The sequence below is a fragment of the Chlorocebus sabaeus genome, chromosome 7 (assembly GCF_047675955.1).
Source record: "Chlorocebus sabaeus isolate Y175 chromosome 7, mChlSab1.0.hap1, whole genome shotgun sequence".
Taxonomy (NCBI): domain Eukaryota; kingdom Metazoa; phylum Chordata; class Mammalia; order Primates; family Cercopithecidae; genus Chlorocebus; species Chlorocebus sabaeus.
The window spans coordinates 21,864,299-21,885,232 of record NC_132910.1 but is presented as its reverse complement, the minus strand read 5'-3'; the positions used below and the strand labels follow the sequence as shown (position 1 = coordinate 21,885,232).

Sequence of the window (20,934 nt, the reverse complement as noted above, 5' to 3'; positions counted from 1 at the left end):
AAAATATGGATAACAGAATTTACCACATAAGGTTATGAGAAATAAGGAAATAAGCAAAAAGTGCTCAGAAAAGTTACCTTAGTAAGCACTGTTATTTTTATTTCCAACCTACCTCTTTTATTTATAAGGAAACAAAATAATTTGTCCTGGGTGCTACTCTGAGGAAGTAGCTGTAAGCCAGAGGTTAAGAGAATGAATGCTCAAGTTAGTTTGGGTTCAGATTTCCAGAAGGTGTCCTTTAGAAGGTCAACCTTCCAAAATTTCAGCATCCTCATCTGTAAGAGCACAGTATCACCTTGCAAAGTTATTGTAAAGATTAAATGAGGTGATGTACAACTAGCACATGGCAAGTGTTCAATAAATATTAACCATGCATCATCTCTGCATCTCTAGTAGCTAGCACAATGTTTACTGAATACATAGTGACACAATGAGGAAATTAGGGCTTTTTTTTGTGGGTTTCCTTCACTAGTCCTCTCATTTTCTTCCCTGGCAACATCCTATTTTTACATTCACCACCTCGACATCTTCCTTCTACTTAAAGAGCAGTGTAGCAGCAAAGAAAAATGGAACATTGAGCTGGGCGCGATGGCTCATGCCTGTAATCCCAGCACTTTGGGAGGCCAAGGCGGGCTGATCACTTGAGGTCAGGAGTTCAAGACCAGCCTAGCCAAAACCCTATCTCAACTAGATATACAAAAATTAGCTGGGCATGGTGGTGAGCACCTGTAATCCCAGCTACTCAGGAGACTGAGGCAGGAGAATCACTTGAACCCGGGAGGTGGAGATTGCAGTGAGCCGAAAGATCCTGCCACTGCACTCCAGCCTGGGCTACAGAATGAGACTCAGTCTCAAAAAAGGAAAAAAAAAAAAGAAAAAGAAAAAAGAAAAATGGAACTTTGTTGCCACTTAGTTACCACTTACCTGGTAGTAATCATCAAATTTTTAGCAAATGGAGTGCAGGCACAAGCAGCAACCGCTGCAAATCACCAGTAAAGAAGGGGAAATGGGATTTTTACCTTATTTTCCACATGAAGAACTATGAGAAAATATTGACAATTGATGTAATTAAGGCATATCTCTTCCTTTTTCTACTTTTAACCAAAGTTTCATTCCTATGCTTTTAAACCACACAGAACGTATGAAATCCATGTTAACATTAAGCCCATTTATTAACAAGTAGCCCAATAATTACAGTTAGGTAAATAAAATATTTCAGAACTATTTTATAGGCTGCCTTACAAATAACTGTCAAAGGTGCATTCTCTTTATGTGAAAAGTTACACATGTTCTGAGTTTAACACTGCACAATGAACTGTGAAATTTGCCTTAGCTAACACCCGTTTAACAGAATACTGAAAAACTTCAACATCATCTCTTTTCTCAAGCACCTTCATATTGCTCCCACAGTTCTTATAATCTTAATATAAATTGTCCAATAACCCAGACAAATTTCCCTGTGGACAAGAATTTTTAAAATTTAAGGTATTATATATTAATACAATCACTTTAGTTAAAAGTAAAAATTTATTGATCCAAAATTGCCAAAAACCTTATGCTAAGCAAAAACTTCATTTAAGCTTAATGCTCTTTTTAACTCCTGCACGAATGCCAGATAATTCACCACTATAACGTTGCTCTTCTTTACGAACTTCACGAACCTGGCCTCTTCTTCGAATTTTGGCTCTTCTGAACTTCTCCCTGTGTTTCACTCTGGGATTGCGGTCAATCTTCTTTCTCCTAGGAGTAAGTCCTCTATTTTTAGCAATTTGATAGGTAATGGCTCTCTTTGCATTTTGATCTTCAACAGCCTGTTCTTCAGTGCTATTTTCTTCTTTCTTTCTCTTTAGCTTTTGCCTGTCTTCTATTTCTTTATAGTATTTCAGTTTAGCTTCTTCATCAAAATCAGAATCATCAGAAAGATCTGTAACAGCACAGGCAGCAGCAGAAGTCTTTGAAACACACTTTGGTTTGGGTTTGGTGGATTTTGCTTTCGGAATCAGTTCTTTCTTTACAGCATCATCCTTAAGTGTCAACAGATGACGAATTTCTGAGGCCAGCTTCTGATCCACAACTGACAGCTTGTTGATCAAATTTCGGTAGGTAACAAGCCTTTCTATGACAGGATGTCCATTTGCTGGGACTCTCCTAGCTTTCAGGATCAAATAAAAACTGATGTTCGAACAATAATTCAAGTAGAGGTTGTACTTGGTCCTCAAATATTGGCTTCCTTTTCCAGGTGGAATGATCCCTTGTTCCACCAACTGTAACAATGGCTCCAGCTCATCCTTCACCTCTGTCAACTTGACTTTCAGGTCTTCTATCAGCTCCAACAGTTCTGGTGATTCCTTTCGCAACATTTTCAGCTTCTCCTTCACTGAAACTTTAGCCAAATCCTTCACGACCCGTGTCTCAGCCTCATCTACCTGAGGCACTGGTTTTGCAAAGGCCTCAACCCAGGCGACACCAAAATCATCCTCTTGCAGCGCTTGGGCTAGGCGCCGCTGAATGATCTGTGCCTCCTCCTCCTCCTCTCTTTCCTCCTCCTCTGCCTCCTGTTGACCCTGCCGGCCTCGGGACTTGGAACCATAGTCCGTGTCATAGTAAAGTTTTTTCCTCTGACCCCACGACAAACTGGGATCCACAGAGGCCTCAGCATCACTCTGCACGGAGCTCCCACCATCATCATCGGCATTCTCCTCCTCCTCCTCCCCCGCACTCCCCCCATCTTCGTCGTCCTCATCGTCCACATCTAGGGCTAGCACCTCTTCCTCCTCCTCCTCCTCCTCGCCATCCTCCTCGTCTCCACTCTGTACTTCATTCCAGCCCTTACCTAAGGCGGCCCGGGATCGGGCCTCATGAAAGTCATCTACCTGATCTTGGTAGTAGCTGGTGTCCCCTGGTGAGGGTGGCAATCCTAAATCATCTCCATTTTCGTCGGTGAGCGTGGGACCTGCCTTGGCTCGCACAGCTGCCCACTTAGCTGCTCCGCGCCGCCGGGATCTCCCCACCATGGCTCACAATCTCAGGTTTTACAGCGACTCCGGACTTTCGGCCACCTCTGACTTCGGTGCAGGAATCAGACGCTCCGATAATTCGTGGCTTTAAACAGCCGCGCGCTCCCCTGCCACCACAGTTTGCAGACTCGGGATCGGCTACAGGAATTTCTTTTACCTTCCGGCCCCCAGCATGCTCTCCGCGTGGCCTACGATTCAGGACTTCCGCTCGGTCCCTTAGGCGAGGTCACGTTGATACCAACTTCCTTTTCGCTGTGCCCTTTGACGCCAGTCGATTCCGGTGAATTAAAATCTTTCCGTGTGGAAACGATAGGATAAGGAAGTTCCGTTCCACCGAACCCTTTCTGGGGCTCATGCGCTTATTCTGGAGTGCCTGGGCGTGGCTGGCGGACGGAACCTTGACGGCACCTCCAGGCGAGGTCCAGACGGCCAATAGAGGGCGCTGCGCTTTACGCCCTGGAGAAGTCCCGGGGGCATTCCATGGAGTTTCAACTGCGCGTGTACCTAGCGTTTGCGACCGGCAGGCGTGTGCTAGTGTAGTTTTCCTGCTCCCTTGTTTTCTCTTTTCTGCTTATCAGGCTGGAAGTTATCAAATTGTTTTTCTCTTATACCCCGCCTCCTGCCCCACCACCACATTTCTGGGCACCACAGCCTCAGGCAGCGCCGCTGGACTCCAGAAGCCCGCGGGAGGTTTCCGGGCGAGAGCGCAGGCCGGACCTCCGGCTCGGGTTTACTCATCCCCATCGCCCTCTCCCTGCTTACAGAGCTCGGGGACCCGGTCCTTGGGGATCGATAAACCTAGATGACCCTGAGGCTGACGGTGGGAAGGCAGAGCCCCACTGCAGGGTCTGACTCTTCTTAAGGAGGTCTGCCCTGAATGTTAGAGTAATTCATGGTGTAAGTTTTTAGGCATTACATGTGCAAGGTTCGGGGTTAGTATTATGATACCTTTTAATGTAGGTGGTTGGAAGCTGAACTTTTGATATGTTGCTAAAATTAATGGTGACATGGCTGGGCGCGGTTGCCCGTAATCCTAAGCACTTTGGGAGGCCGAGGTGGGTGGATCACTTGAGGTCAGGAGTGCAAAACCAGCCTAGCCAACATGGTGCAACCCAGTCTATACTAAAAATACAAAAAAATTAGCGGGGCTTGGGGGCGGGTACCTGTAATCAATCCCAGCTACTTGGGAGGCTGAGGCAGGAGAATCACTTGAACCCGGGAGGCGGAGGTGGCAGTGAGGCGATATCGCACCACTGCAGTCTACCCTGGGCGACAGACGGAGACTCTGTCTCAACAAAATAAATCAAATAAAATTAATGGTGACAATTTCTGTTTTCTTTTCTTTTCTTTATTTTTTTTGAGACAGAGGCTCGCTCTGTCGCCAGGCTGGAGTGCAGTGGCGATCTTGGCTCACTGCCATCTCCGACCCCCTGGTTCAAGTGATTCTCCTCCCTCAGCCTCCCGTGTAACTGGGATTACAGGCACACGCCATCACCCCCAGCTAATTTTTGTATTTTCAGTAGAGACGGGGGTTTCACCATGTTGGCCAGGATGGTCTCGATCTCCTGACCTCGTGATCCGCCTGCCTCGGCCTCCCAAAGTGCCGGGATTACAGGCGTGAGCCACCGCATCCGGCCAAAGGTGACAATTTCTTTGCAGAAAGTATAGTGTCATTAGGTTAACAGAAATAATGCAAAATTTTAGAAAAGTGATACTTTAAACATTTTCCAAGTGCCTAAAGGTGTCTGAAACATTTTGAAATTTTTACAAGATTTTAGAAAATAAAATTTAGAAAGATGTGGGCAAAAGTTATGTTCTGACGGTAAGCATGAATTTATTTCTTAATGTAAATTTTAGTACATTTTGTCATTTAGCAGATATTAACTGCTTACTCTTTGTTGCAGAATGCCACAGACAGTAGTGGATCCAGAGATGAATCAGCTAGTTAAGGACTTTATAATCAGGTAGAAAATAAGACGCTCATACAGATTACCGAAATACAAGGCAGTGTATGATGTAAACCCAGTGCTGTAAGAGAACGGAGGGGTAAGAGATAACCTTTAGATTGCTGTTTTGGGAATATTGCTTAAAGAATATGACATCTGTGCTAGGACTGTAGTTATTCCCTTGCTTTAAATGTTAAATTTTCATTATTTAAACATTAAGTTTTATTTAGACACATAAAACAAATACTAATTGTTCATTTTAATTGCAAATTATTTGAGAATTTAGTCAGGCTTCAACTAAAATGCGTATTTTATTATAGATAAGTTAGAAAAATATTTTGGATATTGTAAATGGGAATGATCATATTAATATTATTTAGTTTATACTAAATATTAAATTTCCTATCAGAACAGAGTTGCAGTATTCAATGCATATTCAGAGAGTATTGTATTCTAACATTCTCAGATCCTTTGTTTTTAGAGACAGGTGCTTGCTATGTTCCCCAGGCTGGATAGAACTCCTGGGCTTAAGTGATCTCCTGCCTCAGTCCCCTGAGTAGCTGAGACTAAAGGTGCAAGCCGCTTCACCCAGTTTTTCAGATCCTTTTGATGAAGAACAATTGATTCTCCTGCCTCAGCCTCCCACGTAGCTGGGATTACAAGCACCTGCCACCACACCTGGGTAATTTATCTGTTTTTAGTAGAGATGGAGTTTCACCATGTTAGCCAGGCTGGTCTCAAACTCCTGACTTCAGGTGATCTGCCCATCTCAGCCTACTAAAGTGCTGGGATTACAGGTGTGGGCCATCACGGCCAGCCAATTTGAATCTTTATTATGTTATTGCAATATCTGACTCAGGAGTTAGCAAGCTACACTAATGAGAGCCAGCAGGTTTTTTTTAAAAAAATATATATTCTTTTTGCCTTACTCTAAGTCCTTTATGGGATTTTCTTACTATGGAAATTAGGGAGTTTGTGAATGACACATTAGGTGATGACACATTAGGATACTTCTTTCAGGGCATTTGTTCTGGGTGTTGGAGGTATTGTATGATCACATTAGCTTAAACTAATCTTTATTTCTTCCTGGACTGTTGAAGCAATTATAATTAATAATAGCTAACACTGAGAGTGGTTATTATGTGCTAGATACCATTGTAAGCTCTTGAAACTATTATAACCCTGTGAAAAGTTACTATAATAATCTGTAATTGGAGATGAGAAAATTAGGCACATATAGCTTAAGTGAAGTCATAAAGCTGATAAGTGTTAGAACGAGATTTAAACCACAACAGTCCGGCTTCAGAATCCATGCTGTGCTATAACTAAGTACTATACTATACTGGCTTTCAACTTTTCCTTTAATAGGTCTCCTTTTAGTCTCTGGTACATTTGATCTGGTACCTCAGATATATCTTCCTAGAATATCATTTCTGTCACCCCATATCCTGGTTCAGAAACTTTCATTTCCTATCAAGATAGTAAAAACTCATTTATTAGCAGCATACATGGCTATCCTGAAGTTTTACCCCAAAACAACCTTTCCAGCCATACCTTTCATTACTACAAAAACCTTCAATGCTAACCTAAGTACTCTACTATGCTTTATTCTCATTTGTAACTTTACTAATCTTCTGGGTGCTCAGAATTACCTGTATCAGAAATTTACAAATCACTGCAGATATCTTTTTGTTTAAGAAATTCTCACGTAAGCCCATCTTAATAAGAGGACCTGTACGAGGCTATTTGAAAAGTTATTTTTGGTAGCAGCGAGTTAGAGACAACCTGGATATCCATCATTGGAACAGCGGATCAATAAAATGTTGTGGAAGAATAGCATGGAATTTAGGAGCATAGAGTGATCATACATTCTGGCTTGCCCTAGGATGACCTTGTTTAACCTGTTATCCCAGTGTAATTATTCATAGCACCTCCTTTCACTCTCATGATTAAGATGATAATTTTTTTTTTTTTTTTGAGACAGAGTTTCACTTTTGTCACCCAGGCTGGAGTGCAATGGCACAATCTCAGCTCACTGCAACCTCCGCCTCCCAGATTCAAGCAATTCTCCTACCTCAGCCTCCCGAGTAGCTGGGGTTACAGGCGCCTGCCACCAAGCCTAGCTAATTTTGGTATTTTTAGTAGAGATGGGGTTTCACTATGTTGGCCAGGCTGGTCTCGCACTCCTGACCTCAGGTGATCCACCCCTCATCCTCCCAAAGTGCTGGGATTACAGACTTGAGCCATCATGCTTGGCCAAGATGATACATTTTATAGACATTTTAACTATATAGTAATTGGAAGCAGTAGATTATATATCCATGTGGCAACATGAATGGAACTTTAAAACAATGTGCTAAGGGAAAAAAGTAAAAAATAGAACGTAATAAATAATATACCATTCACAAAAATTAAAAATGCAGGCACAATAATATAACAATACACATTTTGTAGGAATATAATCAAACAAAATAATATACATTAAACACAAAAGAATAGCTGCTTATGGAAGATGAAGAATGGGATAAGGGTTGGATATTAAAAGGAATAGAAGAGGACATTTCCACAGACCAATAATAATGTGCCAGGAACTGAGGAGAATAATTAACTGCACCTGAGATTTCATTAAAAAACAAATGAGCAAACAAAAAAGGACTATATCAATTCATAACTTAAAATCCTGCAGAAGCTTCCTAATGTCTATAGCAGGGGTATCCAATCTTTTAGCTTCCCACTGTCTGTAGCAGGGGCGTCCCATATTTTAGCTTCTCAATGTCTATAGCAGGGGTGTCTCATCTTTTAGCTTCCCAATGTCTATAGCAGGGGTGTCTAATCTTTTAGCTTCCCAATGTCTATAGCAGGGGTGTCTAATCTTTGGCTTCCCTGGGCCACACTGGAAGAATAATTGTCTTGGGCCACACATAAAATATAGTAACACTAACAATAGGTCGCCAGGCACGGAAGCTCACACCTATAATCCCAGCACCTTGGGAGGCTGAGGTGGGCAGATCGCCCCAGGTCAGGAGTTCGAGAGCAGCCTGGCCAACATGGCGAAACCCTGTCTCTACTAAAAATACAAAAATTAGCCAAGCGTGGTGGTGAACGCCTGTAATCTCAACTACTCAGGGGGCTGAGGCAGAAGAATCGCTTGAATCTGGGACACAGAGGTTGCAGTGAGCCAAGATTGCGGCACTGCACCCCAGCCTCGGTTACAGAGCTAGACTCCATCTCAAAAAAAAAAAAAAAAAATTGCAAAAGAACTTACAATCTTTTAAGAAAGTTTACAAATTTGTGTTGGGGTGCGTTCAAAGTTGCCCTGGGCTTCATATGGCTTGCAGGCTGTGGGTTGGACAAGCTTGGTCTACAGGATCAAATTCATATGCTTCATCGCCACAGTCCTGCATAGATCTCAAACTTCCTCTCTATCAGTTATGTGTAATTGTGCCTGATTTGTGTTGTTAGGTGGACAGTGACTTTTTCCTTTAGCGTCCATAGCCAAGTTCAGACTCAGCCTCCGAAGGTTATGGTTTCCTAGATAGATACTAGATTATATAGTAATCTTTTCTTGGCAAGAGTAGGGTGTGAGAAGGCAGTGGAAATGCAGTCAGTCAGTCCAGGTATGTATGTTTCTATATTCTGTCAGCACTTCAAAGCAGTAACCTTTAATAGCATCGTGTCTTTTGAGCTTCCATAGTCACCAGCACAGGTCTTCACATTTAAAAGTAATTAACAAGGTGAAATATTTAATATACAGCTTTCATGAACTTAATAGTTGAGGCTTGGCATGGTGGCTCACACCTGTAATCCCAGCACTTTGGGAGGCCAAGGTGGGCGGATTGTCTGAGGTCAGGAGTTTGAGACCAGCTTGGCTAACATGGTGAAACCCTGTCTTTACTAAAAATGCAAAAATTAGTTGGGTGTGGTGGCGCATGCCTGTAGTCCCAGCTACCTGGGAGGCTGAGGCAGGAAAATTGCTTGAACCTGGGAGGCGGAGGTTGCAGTGAGCTGAGATCGTGCCACTGCACTCCAGCCTGGGTGACAGAGCAAGACTCCATCACCAAAAAAAAAAGAAAAAAGAAAAAAAAAAAAAGACAATAGTTGAATACATATTACTTTTTTAAAAAATTTTTATTATTATACTTCAAGTTCTAGGGTACATGTGCACAACGTGCAGGCTCATTACATGTGCCGTGCTGGCCTGTTGCACCCATCAACCCATCATTTACATTAGGTATCTCTCCCAATGTTATTCTTCCCCCCACCCTCCACTGCACAACAGGCCCCAGTGTGTGATGTTCCCCATCCTGTGACCAAGTGTTCTCATTGTTCAGTTCCCACCTATGAGTGAGAACATCCAGTGTTTGGTTTTCTGTCCTTGTGATAGTGTGCTGAGAATGATTATTCATGTCCCTGCAAAGGACATGAACTCATCCTTTTTTATGGCTGCATAGTATTCCATGGTGTATATGTGCCACATTTTCTTAATCCAGTCTGTCATTGATGGACATTTGGGTTGGTACCAAGTCTTTGCTATTGTGAATAGTGCTGCAATAAGCAGCGTATTATGTTTTTTCCCAGCATCACCGACTAGGCTGGGATGACTGAAGTTGTCAAAAGAAGTAGCTTTTCTTAAAAATGTGCATAAAGGTAGTAATAGTAAAAATAATAATTTGATATAAGACTTACAGTGGGAAAATGTATTCTTGGTGTTAATACCTATCAATATATTTAGATAATTTAATATAACCTCAGAAACATGCTGAACTATTTTTGGACTCAAAAGTGAAAGAAAGATTATATTTAGTTATAAGAAAGAAAATGGATGAAGTTCAGTTGCCATCTGCTTTCATTTCATCTAGTTTCATCGGTCAGAAACCACTTACTCTGAAACAAGTATGTCATAGATTCTTTTTGCAAATAAGGTCTGTATCTATTTTAAGTCACAAAAGTCCTAAAAGTGACTTGGAAGTAAAATACAGAGCTTCTACTGAAATATGTGGTACATATTTTAGCTTTTAAGCCTTAATTTAAAAGGACTTGGTTTGGTAGCCTTCATTACAAAATGAAGAATTTAGTGAAATTATGATACTGCTTTCCTTTCCAAACTCTAATTCAACTAAAAACTTGGCAATTACTTTCTAAAGATTATTTAATCACTTTACATTTTTTCTTTGCATGAGAAAACTTGAGGATACAATTATTATTTTTTTGATATAATTATTTTGATATTAAATATTGACCCAGTGATAATTATAGCTTTGGTGGTGAAGGTCTTTTGAAACACAGCCCATGTTAAAATTTTTTCCTTAGTCACCCCTCATTCTCTATAGAATCAAGTTCTTATCTCTAAGCCAATATTCAGGGCCTGCCTTTATCTGGCCCCAACTTATTTTTCCAGCTGCTTTCCTACTTTCATGAATTATATGTTCTAGCCAAACTAGATACTCATTTTTTTTCTCTCTTTTCAAGATTTTTATTCTCTTGGCCTCTCTTTGGGTTGTCTCATATTTCAATACTTATATGGCCTTCAAGGCCCAGCTAAGATTGTGTCTTCTCTAGGCTGTCTTCTCTGATATACTTCCTTCTATTAACATCTAATAGTCCCTAACTCTTCCTTTCTTAGGGATTTCTAAATATTTTCTCCATTGTGTTAAGACTAGTTATGTACTTGTCTTGGCCGGGCGTGGTGGCTCATGCCTGTAATCCCAGCACTTTGGAGGCCAAGGCGGGTGGATTGTTGGAGGACAGGAGTTACAAAAATTAGCCTGGTGTGGTGATGCATGCCTGTGTCCCAGCTACTTGGGAGGCTGAAACAGGAGAATTGCTTGAACCCAAGAGGCAGAGGTTGCAGTGAGCTGAGATCGTGCCATTACTCTCCAGCCTGGGCAATAGAGCGAGACTCTATCTCAAAAAAAAAAAAAAAAAAAAAAAGATTTTAGCAGGGGCCAAGAAATGGGAAGTTAGGTTTTGTATGTATTTGATTTGAGATGTCTCTGAAGCCATTTAAGTGCCTAGATGTCTTCTAGACGGTTTGATATATGGATCTCTTTAGAGAAAGAAATTTTGATGTCTTTCAAATTCAGTTGAAACATGGGACCATATTTGATATTTAACTAAAAGCAAATAAAATACAATTTTGGATTGTTCTGACTTAAGTAACTAGCACACGTGAACTAGTAGACCAAAAGTGTTATACTATCTACCTGCTACTAGAGTAACAGGACAACCTATCTCCAGGTGTCAAATTAAAAAGGCTTGGATTGACTGGGCACAGTGACTCATGCCTGTAATCCCAGCACTTTGGGAGGCCGAGGGAGGCGCATTGTTTGAGATCAAGAATTCGAGACCAGCCTGGCCCACATGGTGAAACCCCATCTCTACTAAAAATATAAAAATTAGCTGGGTGTGGTGGCCCACACCTATACTCTCACCTACTTGGGAGGCTGAGGCAGGAGAATCATTTGAACCCAGGAGGTCTTGAAGGTTGCAGTGAGCCAAGACTGCACCACTGCACTCTAGCCTGGGCAGCAGAGTGAGACTCCATCTCAAACAAACAAACAAAAAAAAACAACAACCAAAAGAAGTGAGCTCTGTTAAATTTCAATAAGGTATTAGAAATTATTAAAAATGACCTAAGAATTTAATAAGCTATTTGCATATGTGATCTTGATCTGTATCTATTTTGGGTAGAGATATATTATTTATGCTATGAGCAAAAGGGAATCATTAGAGGTTTTAAACAGGGAAGGATTGGAAAATTGACAGAAGGAAGTTAACGCAAGATAGTGATAGTCATCAAAGTGATGAGTTTTTGTGTCTAAATCAGGGTCCTGGTAATATGGATATGAAAAGTAGGCAGATTAAGAGCTAAGCATTATGCTAAAGTAATTGTTTATGTGTTGTAGCTATGTTCTAGCATGTTCCATGCTTTACACTTATCAATTTAATTCTCATCAATCTTGTGAAGTACGTACTACAGTAATGCCCATTTTATAGATGAAACAGAGAAAACAAGATTTGATAACTTGTCAGAGTCCCATTTGCACCCAGGCTATAACTGACTCCAGAGGCCTTGCTCTTTTGTTCAGTAGGAAGACTGAGTAGAACTGTTTCTTAAGACACATCTTTACAGTTGCATCTGATATTTTAAAAATAACTGACTGGATATTCCTCACCACAAATTTATGCTTTCTCCTTATTAGGGAAAATGAACTTAGTATGGCACTTACGTATGATGTGAACACTCTGAATAGAAGAGTTAGAACAAGAAAATTGTATTTTCTTACCTACTTTCCCAACTAAATCTTTAGAGTTCCCTTTTGGTGTTCTTTCATATCCTTTTTTTGGGTGCCATCTGATATTGCTCTTTATGAACACCTCTCTGCATCTGGAAAACATTAATATACAAAATTATACACATAAGAAAAGTGCCATAAAGTAATATGCCAACCGAGTAAAATGGTATACAAGATACAAGATGAATTTATTAGCAAAGAAGAAACAAAGTAAAGGAGTGAACAGAATGGAATGACATTTAGACCTACTTGAATTCGTTTGAAAGATTTTAGGATTTTTGATGAGGATGAGCAGGAAGGAAAGAGAAATAAATTTATGGGAAGGAAAATGATATAATAAAAAAGATTCTGAAACAGGAATTAGCAGATCATATACAGGAGAAGGAAAGCAGACATATTTGACTAGAGCAGTTAGAAGTTTTCTTAAAGCAGAGAAGGACTAGACCACTGGAATGGATGAATCGAAGGGAGCATATTCTTTTTGTTTGAGGGGTATCCTGGAAACCTTACTTATTATTGTGTCCCTACACAGATTACCATGAAATCTAACCAGACTTTTTTCAAATGAATTTTTGGAAGTAGGCCCTTTTTAAATTAGGACCTGCCCTGTAGGTGATATGGTGAAGGGAAATAGCTCTGTGTGATGGTCAAACCACTGACATGTAATATCTCAAACAGCAATTCTATGAAAAGCCACTGCAGGTGCAAGTTTATTTAAAAGCCGACCACAACACAGGTGCAATTCTCCTCATAAACATTTAACCACAGGGGACTACCCTAAAAGTCTATATGGAAAGCTGTTTGAAAAAAAGAAGTCAATTTTTTTGTTTGTATTTTTTAATTTTTAGTAAGATTTTGGAATGAAGTTTCTTTCTCATATTTTGAGATTTTTTAAAAATTCAGCTTTTGCCTTTTTTTTTTTTCTTTTTTTGAGATGGAATCTCACTCTGTCGCCCAGGCTGGAGTGCAGTGGCATGATCTTGGCTCACTGCAACCTCTGTGTCCCAGGTTCAAGCAATTCTCCTGCCTCAGCTCCTGAGTATCTGGGATTACAGGCATGCGCCATCATTCCCAACTACTTTTTGTATTTTTAGTAGAGATGGGGTTTCACCATGTTGGCCAGGCTGGTTTTGAACTCCTGACCCCAAATGATCCGCTTGCCTTGGCCTCCCAAAGTGTTGGAATTACAGGTGTGAGCCACTGCACCCAGCTGACCAGCTTTTGCCTCATGATACCTAAATATAAATTTTACATATACTGTGCTTGGATAGAGATCAATATTTGAAGAAACTCTGCATATAAGAACAAAAATGTTTAGGGTTAAAAAATGCCAGTTAGTATTATCAGACATTTAATGAGGTAGGAAGTCACAAAGATTAGGAAGGAGGGTATCAAAGGGTATCAAAGTTGAGTAAAAATGCTCCGTTTGACTTTTAATCATTTAATGCTTATACAATATCAGAAAAAAATCATTCAGTGTATACCTCTGCAAAAATAAGCTAAAGATTTTATTTTTTTTTGAGACAGAGTCTTGCTTTGTTGCCCAGACTGGAGTGCAGCGGTGTAATCCTGGGTCACTGTAGCCTCCTCCTTCTGGGTTCAAGCGATTCTCCTGCCTCAGCTTCCCAAGTAGCTGGGAGTACAGATGTACTTCACCACATCTGGCTAATTTTTGTATTTTTAGTAGAGCTGGGGTTTTACTACGTTGGTCAGGCTGGTCTCAAACTTCTGACCTCAGGTGATCCATCAGCCTCAGCCTCCCGAGGTTCTGGAATTACAGGCATGAGCTGCCTTGTTCAGCCAGCTAAAGCATTTTTGTTAGACAAAATCATTTTTTATTATTTAACTTAAGTTATGGATTTACTTATTTAAGTTATGGATTTCTAAGTTTTTTATTGTATATATTTACGGGTTACAATGTGATGTTTTGATGTATGCATACCTTGTGAAATGATTAAGTCTAATGTTTCAATTCCCCCACCCCCAAAAAATGCCAATTAGAAGAAATTTCTCCATATAGATGTGAAAAAATAGTATTAATGGCTCTTGGTATTGTGAGAGGTAAAATGGACTGGAAGTTAAGAGGCTTAGGCTCTCTACCTTTAGCTTTAGAATGACTAAGATTGATTCTGAAGTTCAAAATAGATTCTAAGCTTATACAATTGAAATGGGGGGAAAGGCTGGGAATGGTGGCTCACGCCCGTAATCCCAGCACTTTGGGAGGCCAAGGCGGGTGGATCACTTAAGGTCAGGAGTTTGAGATGAGCCTGACCAACATGGCGATACCCCATCTCTACTGAAAAAAACGAAAATTAGCCAGGCGTAGTGGTTTACGCGTGTAGTTCCAGCTACTGAGGAGGCTGAGGCAGGAGAGTCGCTTGAACCCAGGAGGCGGAGGTTGCGGTGAGCGGAGATCGTGTCACTGCACTCCATCTTGGGTGACAGAGCGAGACTCTATCTCAAAAGGAAAAAAGAAATGGGGGAAAAAAGTTAATCCTATAAAGTGCATGGTGTTGTTTATCTACTACGATTCTTCCCCTCACTCTGCTGCAGCTACAAGGGCCTTCCTTCCTGCTCCTCATCCTGTGTGGGCCAAACTCTTTCTTATTTTGCGCTTTTTACTTGCTGTTTCCTTTCTTGAAGTAGTGTTTGCCTGACTCTAGGTCAGGCAGAATGTCCCTTCCAAACTGCAAATATAGTTGCAATTGCTTCTGTACTCCTTAATACTATTCAATATATTTTAAAACTTTTATTGATAATGATTCTGGATAAGTCATGTCTGCTCTTGTGAATTTGGACAGAGAGTGCCCTACAGGAGTTTTAGGAAGTTCAGAGCAACCCGGCAAGGATCTTGGTAGGAGGACCGATTGTCAGATCAAGGGCTATACCTCAGTTTTGTCATAGTAAAACAACCAGGCTGGGCGCAGTGGCTCTCACCTGTAATCCCAGCACTTTGGGAGGCTGAGACCGGCGGATCACTTGAGGTCAGGAGTTCAAGATCAGTCTGGCCAACATGGTAAAGCCCCGTCTCTACTGAAAATACAAAAATTAGCCAGGCGTGTTGGCACATGTCTGTAGTCCCAGCTACTTGCGGGACTGAGGCACAAGAATTGCCTGAACCTGGGGGCTGAGATCGCAGTGAGCCGAGGTTGTGCCACTGCACTCCAGCCTTGGGGACAGAAAGAGACTCCATCTCATAAAAAAACAAACAAACAAACAAAAAAAACCCTCTTTCTCGTTGTCTTTCGTTAGTAACTTTATGCATGACTTGTGAAATTCTGGGATATTTGGGGACTTTTAGTTTTGTGGTATTAAATTAATAGCAGTTTTATATTCATGATAAGTATATATACACACACATGAGATGAATTTTCCACTCTGAATGCTTTGTCTTGCTTCACTTCTCTTGGACATGGTTTTTGCTGTTAGCTTCTCTTGGCAGCAGATCTTTCCTCCAATGCTAATAGAATCTTCCCTCAGTTTATTTCTCTGGGTTGATTCAAAAGTTACTTTTGTATTGTTCAGTGTCTCAAACGTATAGAAGTTAGAGAGATGGTATATACGGAGAAGATTTAAAGGCTGTGCTTTTGATGGCCCTTTAACATATTTTAGAAGCTATGTTTTAGGGAAATAAATATCTCCATTTCCTCCCTGTATTCCTTGCGAATGTGTCATTTAATTCTGGGTTTCTGGGATTGTTATATATACCTGGTTGTAAAAGTAGTCATGGAGTTCTTCTGTAATAGACTTTGTAAATTTGTCAGATATAAAATGCTTATCTCAAGTATACATTTTACAGTATTCTTTTAAAATTATTTCTTTTTATGTCCTCTGAAATAAATAGATTCTGGAATATATCCATGAGAGTGCTAAGGAAATGAAAGATGATACTTTTTAGGGAAATCCAGGACTGCTGATGCTCTTTCAATTCACTTAACACTTATAATAACACTAAAGATTCTGTCAGATATATTTAGGGTATCACACACACACAAAAGATTTCTTTTTTCTAGCACATTTGGGAACACTGATAAGTTATTTCTAAATCTAAAAGATTTTGGGGTTACTTGGAATTTACAGATTAACATTTAATTCCAGGTTTCGTGTAGACTTCATATTTTCCCTCCTAATTTTTAGAGCTGATTAAGCAATATTGTTTATTAGTAAAATTTGTTTTTCAGATAAAGTTCAAGGACAAATGGGAAATGGGAATTATTACACTAAATGTAGAAATTAATCCATTAAAAGGAAAATCAAGAGATTTCAGCTGCATCTCAGATTTAAGGCCAAGAAGGCTATTAAAAAATATCATCGTCTCTTTTAAGAGTTTAAGTGGCAAAATGCCAGGCTACTATCAAGACTCCCTTTATATTAGGGAAGGCTTTCAAGGGGAGAAATGAGATGATATTAAAATAGAGAACAAAGGAGAGATTGGCCTTTTATGATAAGTATTCATGTTACCTTATGGATGAAACCCAGACTTTGAGTCTGTGTGATAGTACAGATGTATGAGTTAACTTGAGATGAACTGCTGTACCCAAAATGTGCTTATTAATGGACTGGTACTGATAGAGATAGGACTTTAGATGTATGCTGCAAAAGTCTATCTTAAGCACTATCCCATTAAACATTTTTCTTAATGACTTCAATAAGGATCTGATGGCATGTGTCAAGTTTGCAGATACTGTAAAGCCGAGAGAAATAACTAATGTGCTAGGTTTCTGAATCTGGATTAAAAAAGAATCTAAGACATTGTAATGTTGGTCTGAGTTTAGCAAGATAAAACTTAGGGACCAATGCTAAATCTCATGCCCAAATCCTAACTTGTTTAAATATCAAATATGGGAAAGTCATTACTTTATAGAAACACTTATTTTTTTAAAATGAGATTGTATACTTTAATTGAAGCCAATAGTGTAACATAGCTGCCAAAAAAGAGATATTATCATCTTAAGTGGCATTTATTGAAAAATGTTAAGTTCGGCTGTTGTTTGTACTGGCCAGATAACACTTGACTATTGAATATGTATCTAGATACTACTCTTTAAATAGGACATCGACAATATGGAGCCTATCCACAAGAGAAACTAATATTGTTAGAAGACAGAAACTCAGAAGCAGTTTTCAACTCCTTGTAAAAACGTTCTCCATTCATCCTTCATTCAATCAATATACTTGAGGCAATCCTGCGCTTGTTCTTGGAAACAGAAGTAAGCAACAAGACAGTGCCGCTCTTAAGGAGCTTTTATTCTAACGAGGAGGAGACAGTTACAACTAGGTAAACTAAAGAATTTCAAACTAATAAAAACTATGAAGAAAGTAAAACAGGACAATATGATAGTGATTGGTGATTGGCCAGGATGATTATCAGCCATAAAAGTTCTCTCTGAGGCAATGACATTGGAGTTGAGACTTGGTGGTAAGGGGCCAACCATGCAAGGCTATGGAAACTGTTGCAGGCAGAGAGACTAAGACAATACGAAGGGCTTGAGCAGAGTAGCTGGAGAGTGTTGAGTGGAAGGGGGAGTTGCAGAAAATCAGGAAGGCTAATGACTCTGAATTTATTCTAAGTGTAATGAGAAGCCACTGGAGGGTTTTAAATCAGATATGATCTGATTTACCTTTTGAAAAGATTATTTTTCATGGTAAGTGGACAATGAATTGTGGCAGGTAAGACTAGAGAAGAGTTTGGAACAGTGAACAATTTAATGAGTTATGACATGAAACCATATTTTTGTCCAATTATTGCCTCTCAGTTACTGTAATTGAGTTTTTCTTTGCCTTTTTGACAATGTTTTAAGAAGATTCCATAATTTAAAAATATTTTTCATTATTAAAAAATCTAGTTTATTTGCTGTGATTGTAAAACTGCTATAAATAGTAACGCTCATTTTTTAAAAGTCTAGTTCAGTCTAAAAGCTTGTATCTCAAACTCACTCTTAATTTCAAGTGTCCAATGCTAAACAAGATGGAATAACAGTGCAGATTTTCCCTGCCATTTGAACCAACTAGAAAAAAATGACAAAATTTAAGAAACACTGGTTTTCTTCTTATTATTATTATTATACTTTAAGTTCTAGGGTACATGTGCACAACGTGCAGGTTTGTTACATATGTATACATGTGCCTTGTTGGTGTGCTGCACCCGTTAACTCCTCATTTACATTAGGTATATTTCCTAATGCTATCCCTCCCCCTTCCCCCTACCCCATGACAGGCCCCGGTGTGTGATGTTCCCCAACCTGTGTCCAAGTGTTCTCGTTGTTCAATTCCCACCTATGAGTGAGAACATGCGGAAGAAACACTGGTTTTCAAGACATTAGGCAATGCAGGACAGTGATTTCGGAGAGACTGGAAACAAATAAGGACACTGTTACCATTGTCCCACGTTGCCTTGGAGAGAGTTCCCAGGCCATGGCTTCACTGGAGGAATTCTGCCAAACATTTAAGGAAAAATAATACTAATTCTACACAAACTCCTCCAGAAAATTGGAGAGAAGGAAATACTTCTAAACTCGTCTTTTCAGGACAGCGTTATTGTAGTAACAAAACCATGCAAAGACATTACAAGAAAAGAACATTTTAAACCAGTTATCTCTCATGAATGTAAAAGCAGAATTCTAAGCAAAATTTTGGTAAATAAAATTCAACAATTTATAAAAAGGATGTTATATCATAACTAAGTGGGGTTTATTCTGGGAATGTAAGGTTAGTTTAACATTTAAAAATAAATGTAATTCACCATATTAAACAAAAAAAGGAAAACCATATAGTTATCTCAATAGACAGAGAAAAATATTTGACAAATATTCAATGTTCATTTCTGATAAAAACTCACAGCAAACCAGGAATAGAAGGGAACTTCCTCAACTTGATAAAGGGTATCCAAGAAAAACCTAACATCATACTTAAAAAACTGAATTCTGAAGATGGGAACTTTTTAATAGCTTTACTGAGATGTAATTGACATACAGTGGACTGCACACATTTGAACTATACAATTTGATCAATTTTGACATATGTGTACACCTGTGAATTCATTATCACCACTAAGATAAAGAACATATTCATCATCTCCCAAACGTTCCTTATGTCCTTTTATAGTCTTATAGTCTCACCTTCCCCTTCTCTCTGTCCCTACCTTCCCAGATAATCACTAATGTGCTGTCACTATGCATTTGCTTGAATTTTCTAGAAAAAATTATAAATATATCCAAATATGGAATCATACACTATGTACTTTTTTTTTTTTTGAGACAGAGTCTTGCTCTGTCACCCAGGCTGGAGTGCAGTGGCATGACCTTGGCTCACTGCAAACTCTGCCTCCCGGGTTCAAGCGATTCTCCTGCCTCAGCCTCCTGAGTAGCTGGAATTACAGGCACCCACCACCACACCCGGCTAATTTTTGTATTTTTAGTAGAGACGGGGTTTCACCATGTTGGTCAAGCTGGTCTCAAACTCCTGACATTGTCTACCGAATTCGGCCTCCCAAAGTGCTGGGATTACAGGTGTGAGCCACTGCTCCCAGCCTGTACTTTCTTAAAAAAATTTTTATCTGGCTTCTTTCCCTGAGAATAATTATTCTGAGATTCATCCATATTGTGTCTATTAGTAGCTTATTCATTTTTGTTACTGGGTAATGGATATGCCACAATTTGTTTATCCAATTTGTTGTTGGACATTTAGACTGCTTCCAGCTTAAGGCTATTACAAATAAAGCTAACATATCTTCCAAGTGTACTTCCTCCTCACCCATCCTAAGTTGGAAACTGCATATTTTCGTTTATACAGCATGATCATGTATCATTTTTGATGTTCCTACACATCCACAACCCAAGGGACCATGTCAAGTTCTCCCAGGAATGCTTTCCCCAAACTTCATTGCAGTTGGTAGCTGCATTTTCTGCAACTCCACAAGGAGTTAAGACATAATGATGACAATGATGATAATAATAAGTAACTAGTACTTATATAACGCTTACTGTGTGCCAAGATCTAACTTCTTCACATGATGTAATAGATGTAATAAATATTAACCCTGACAACAATCCTATGAAGCATATGTTGTTATTTTCCCCCTTTTACAGATAGAGGAAATTAAGAGAGATTAAGTGATGTGTTCAAGGTTTGTCCAGTGTTACCTAGCTAGAGAGTGGTGGAATTGGGGGATAAACCCAATCAGTCAGGCTCAGAGCCCTTTCTCTTAACTATTATGCTATGTTGCTTCTCAACCTCCCCTTCTTTTAAGGTCCCTGATCTCTTGAGGGATTTTCTTGAAACTCTCCCTCACTTGAATCTGGGGAGAGGAAAGTGCCCCACCGTTAGTCTCTACTCTCCTAAGGGTGAAGTGAGGTGGGATATGTGTGTGGGAGTCTCTTATTACAAACACTATGATTTCAACAAGGTAACAGCTGCTGTTATTCCCCCTCTTCCCTCCCTGGTCTTCTAAAGACAAGATGGGAGTGTATGGGAGTGGTGGAGTGGTGGTTGATGGAAGTAGATTGAGTTTTGTTGCCTCTTTTTAGAAAAAATTTTTATGGGCACATAATAGTTACACATTGAAAACTACTGTTACCTTCCTTAGCCTGGCCTTCAATTCCTGGTCTCAAGTGATCCTCCTGCCTCAGCCTCCTGAGTAGCTGCAACTACAGGCATGCACCACTGTGTTTGGCTTTG

At 39.8% G+C, this 20,934-nt stretch overlaps 2 protein-coding genes across 2 annotated transcripts in view; one reads left to right on the top strand and one right to left on the bottom strand.

Moving 5' to 3' along the window:
- Positions 1-1,508: 1,508 nt before the first annotated feature.
- Positions 1,509-3,159, bottom strand: UTP3 (UTP3 small subunit processome component). The gene has a single exon (XM_007998818.3). It carries the CDS (start codon positions 3,012-3,014, stop codon positions 1,572-1,574), a length of 1,443 nt encoding a protein of 480 aa, XP_007997009.3. The 5' UTR covers positions 3,015-3,159; the 3' UTR covers positions 1,509-1,571.
- Positions 3,160-4,352: 1,193 nt separating this feature from the next.
- JCHAIN (joining chain of multimeric IgA and IgM) overlaps positions 4,353-20,934 on the top strand; it is a 31,946-nt gene continuing 15,364 nt past the window's right edge. The window contains exons 1-2 of the mRNA XM_037994713.2: positions 4,353-4,839; positions 4,922-5,063. The gene's annotated coding sequence lies outside the window, so the exon portion shown is untranslated. The remainder of the gene's footprint in view (positions 4,840-4,921; positions 5,064-20,934) is intronic.

What these genes read in the sequence shown, in the direction of transcription:
- UTP3 (XM_007998818.3), bottom strand. Translation starts at nt 3,014, where the DNA reads ATGGTGGGGAGATCCCGGCGGCGCGGAGCAGCTAAGTGGGCAGCTGTG.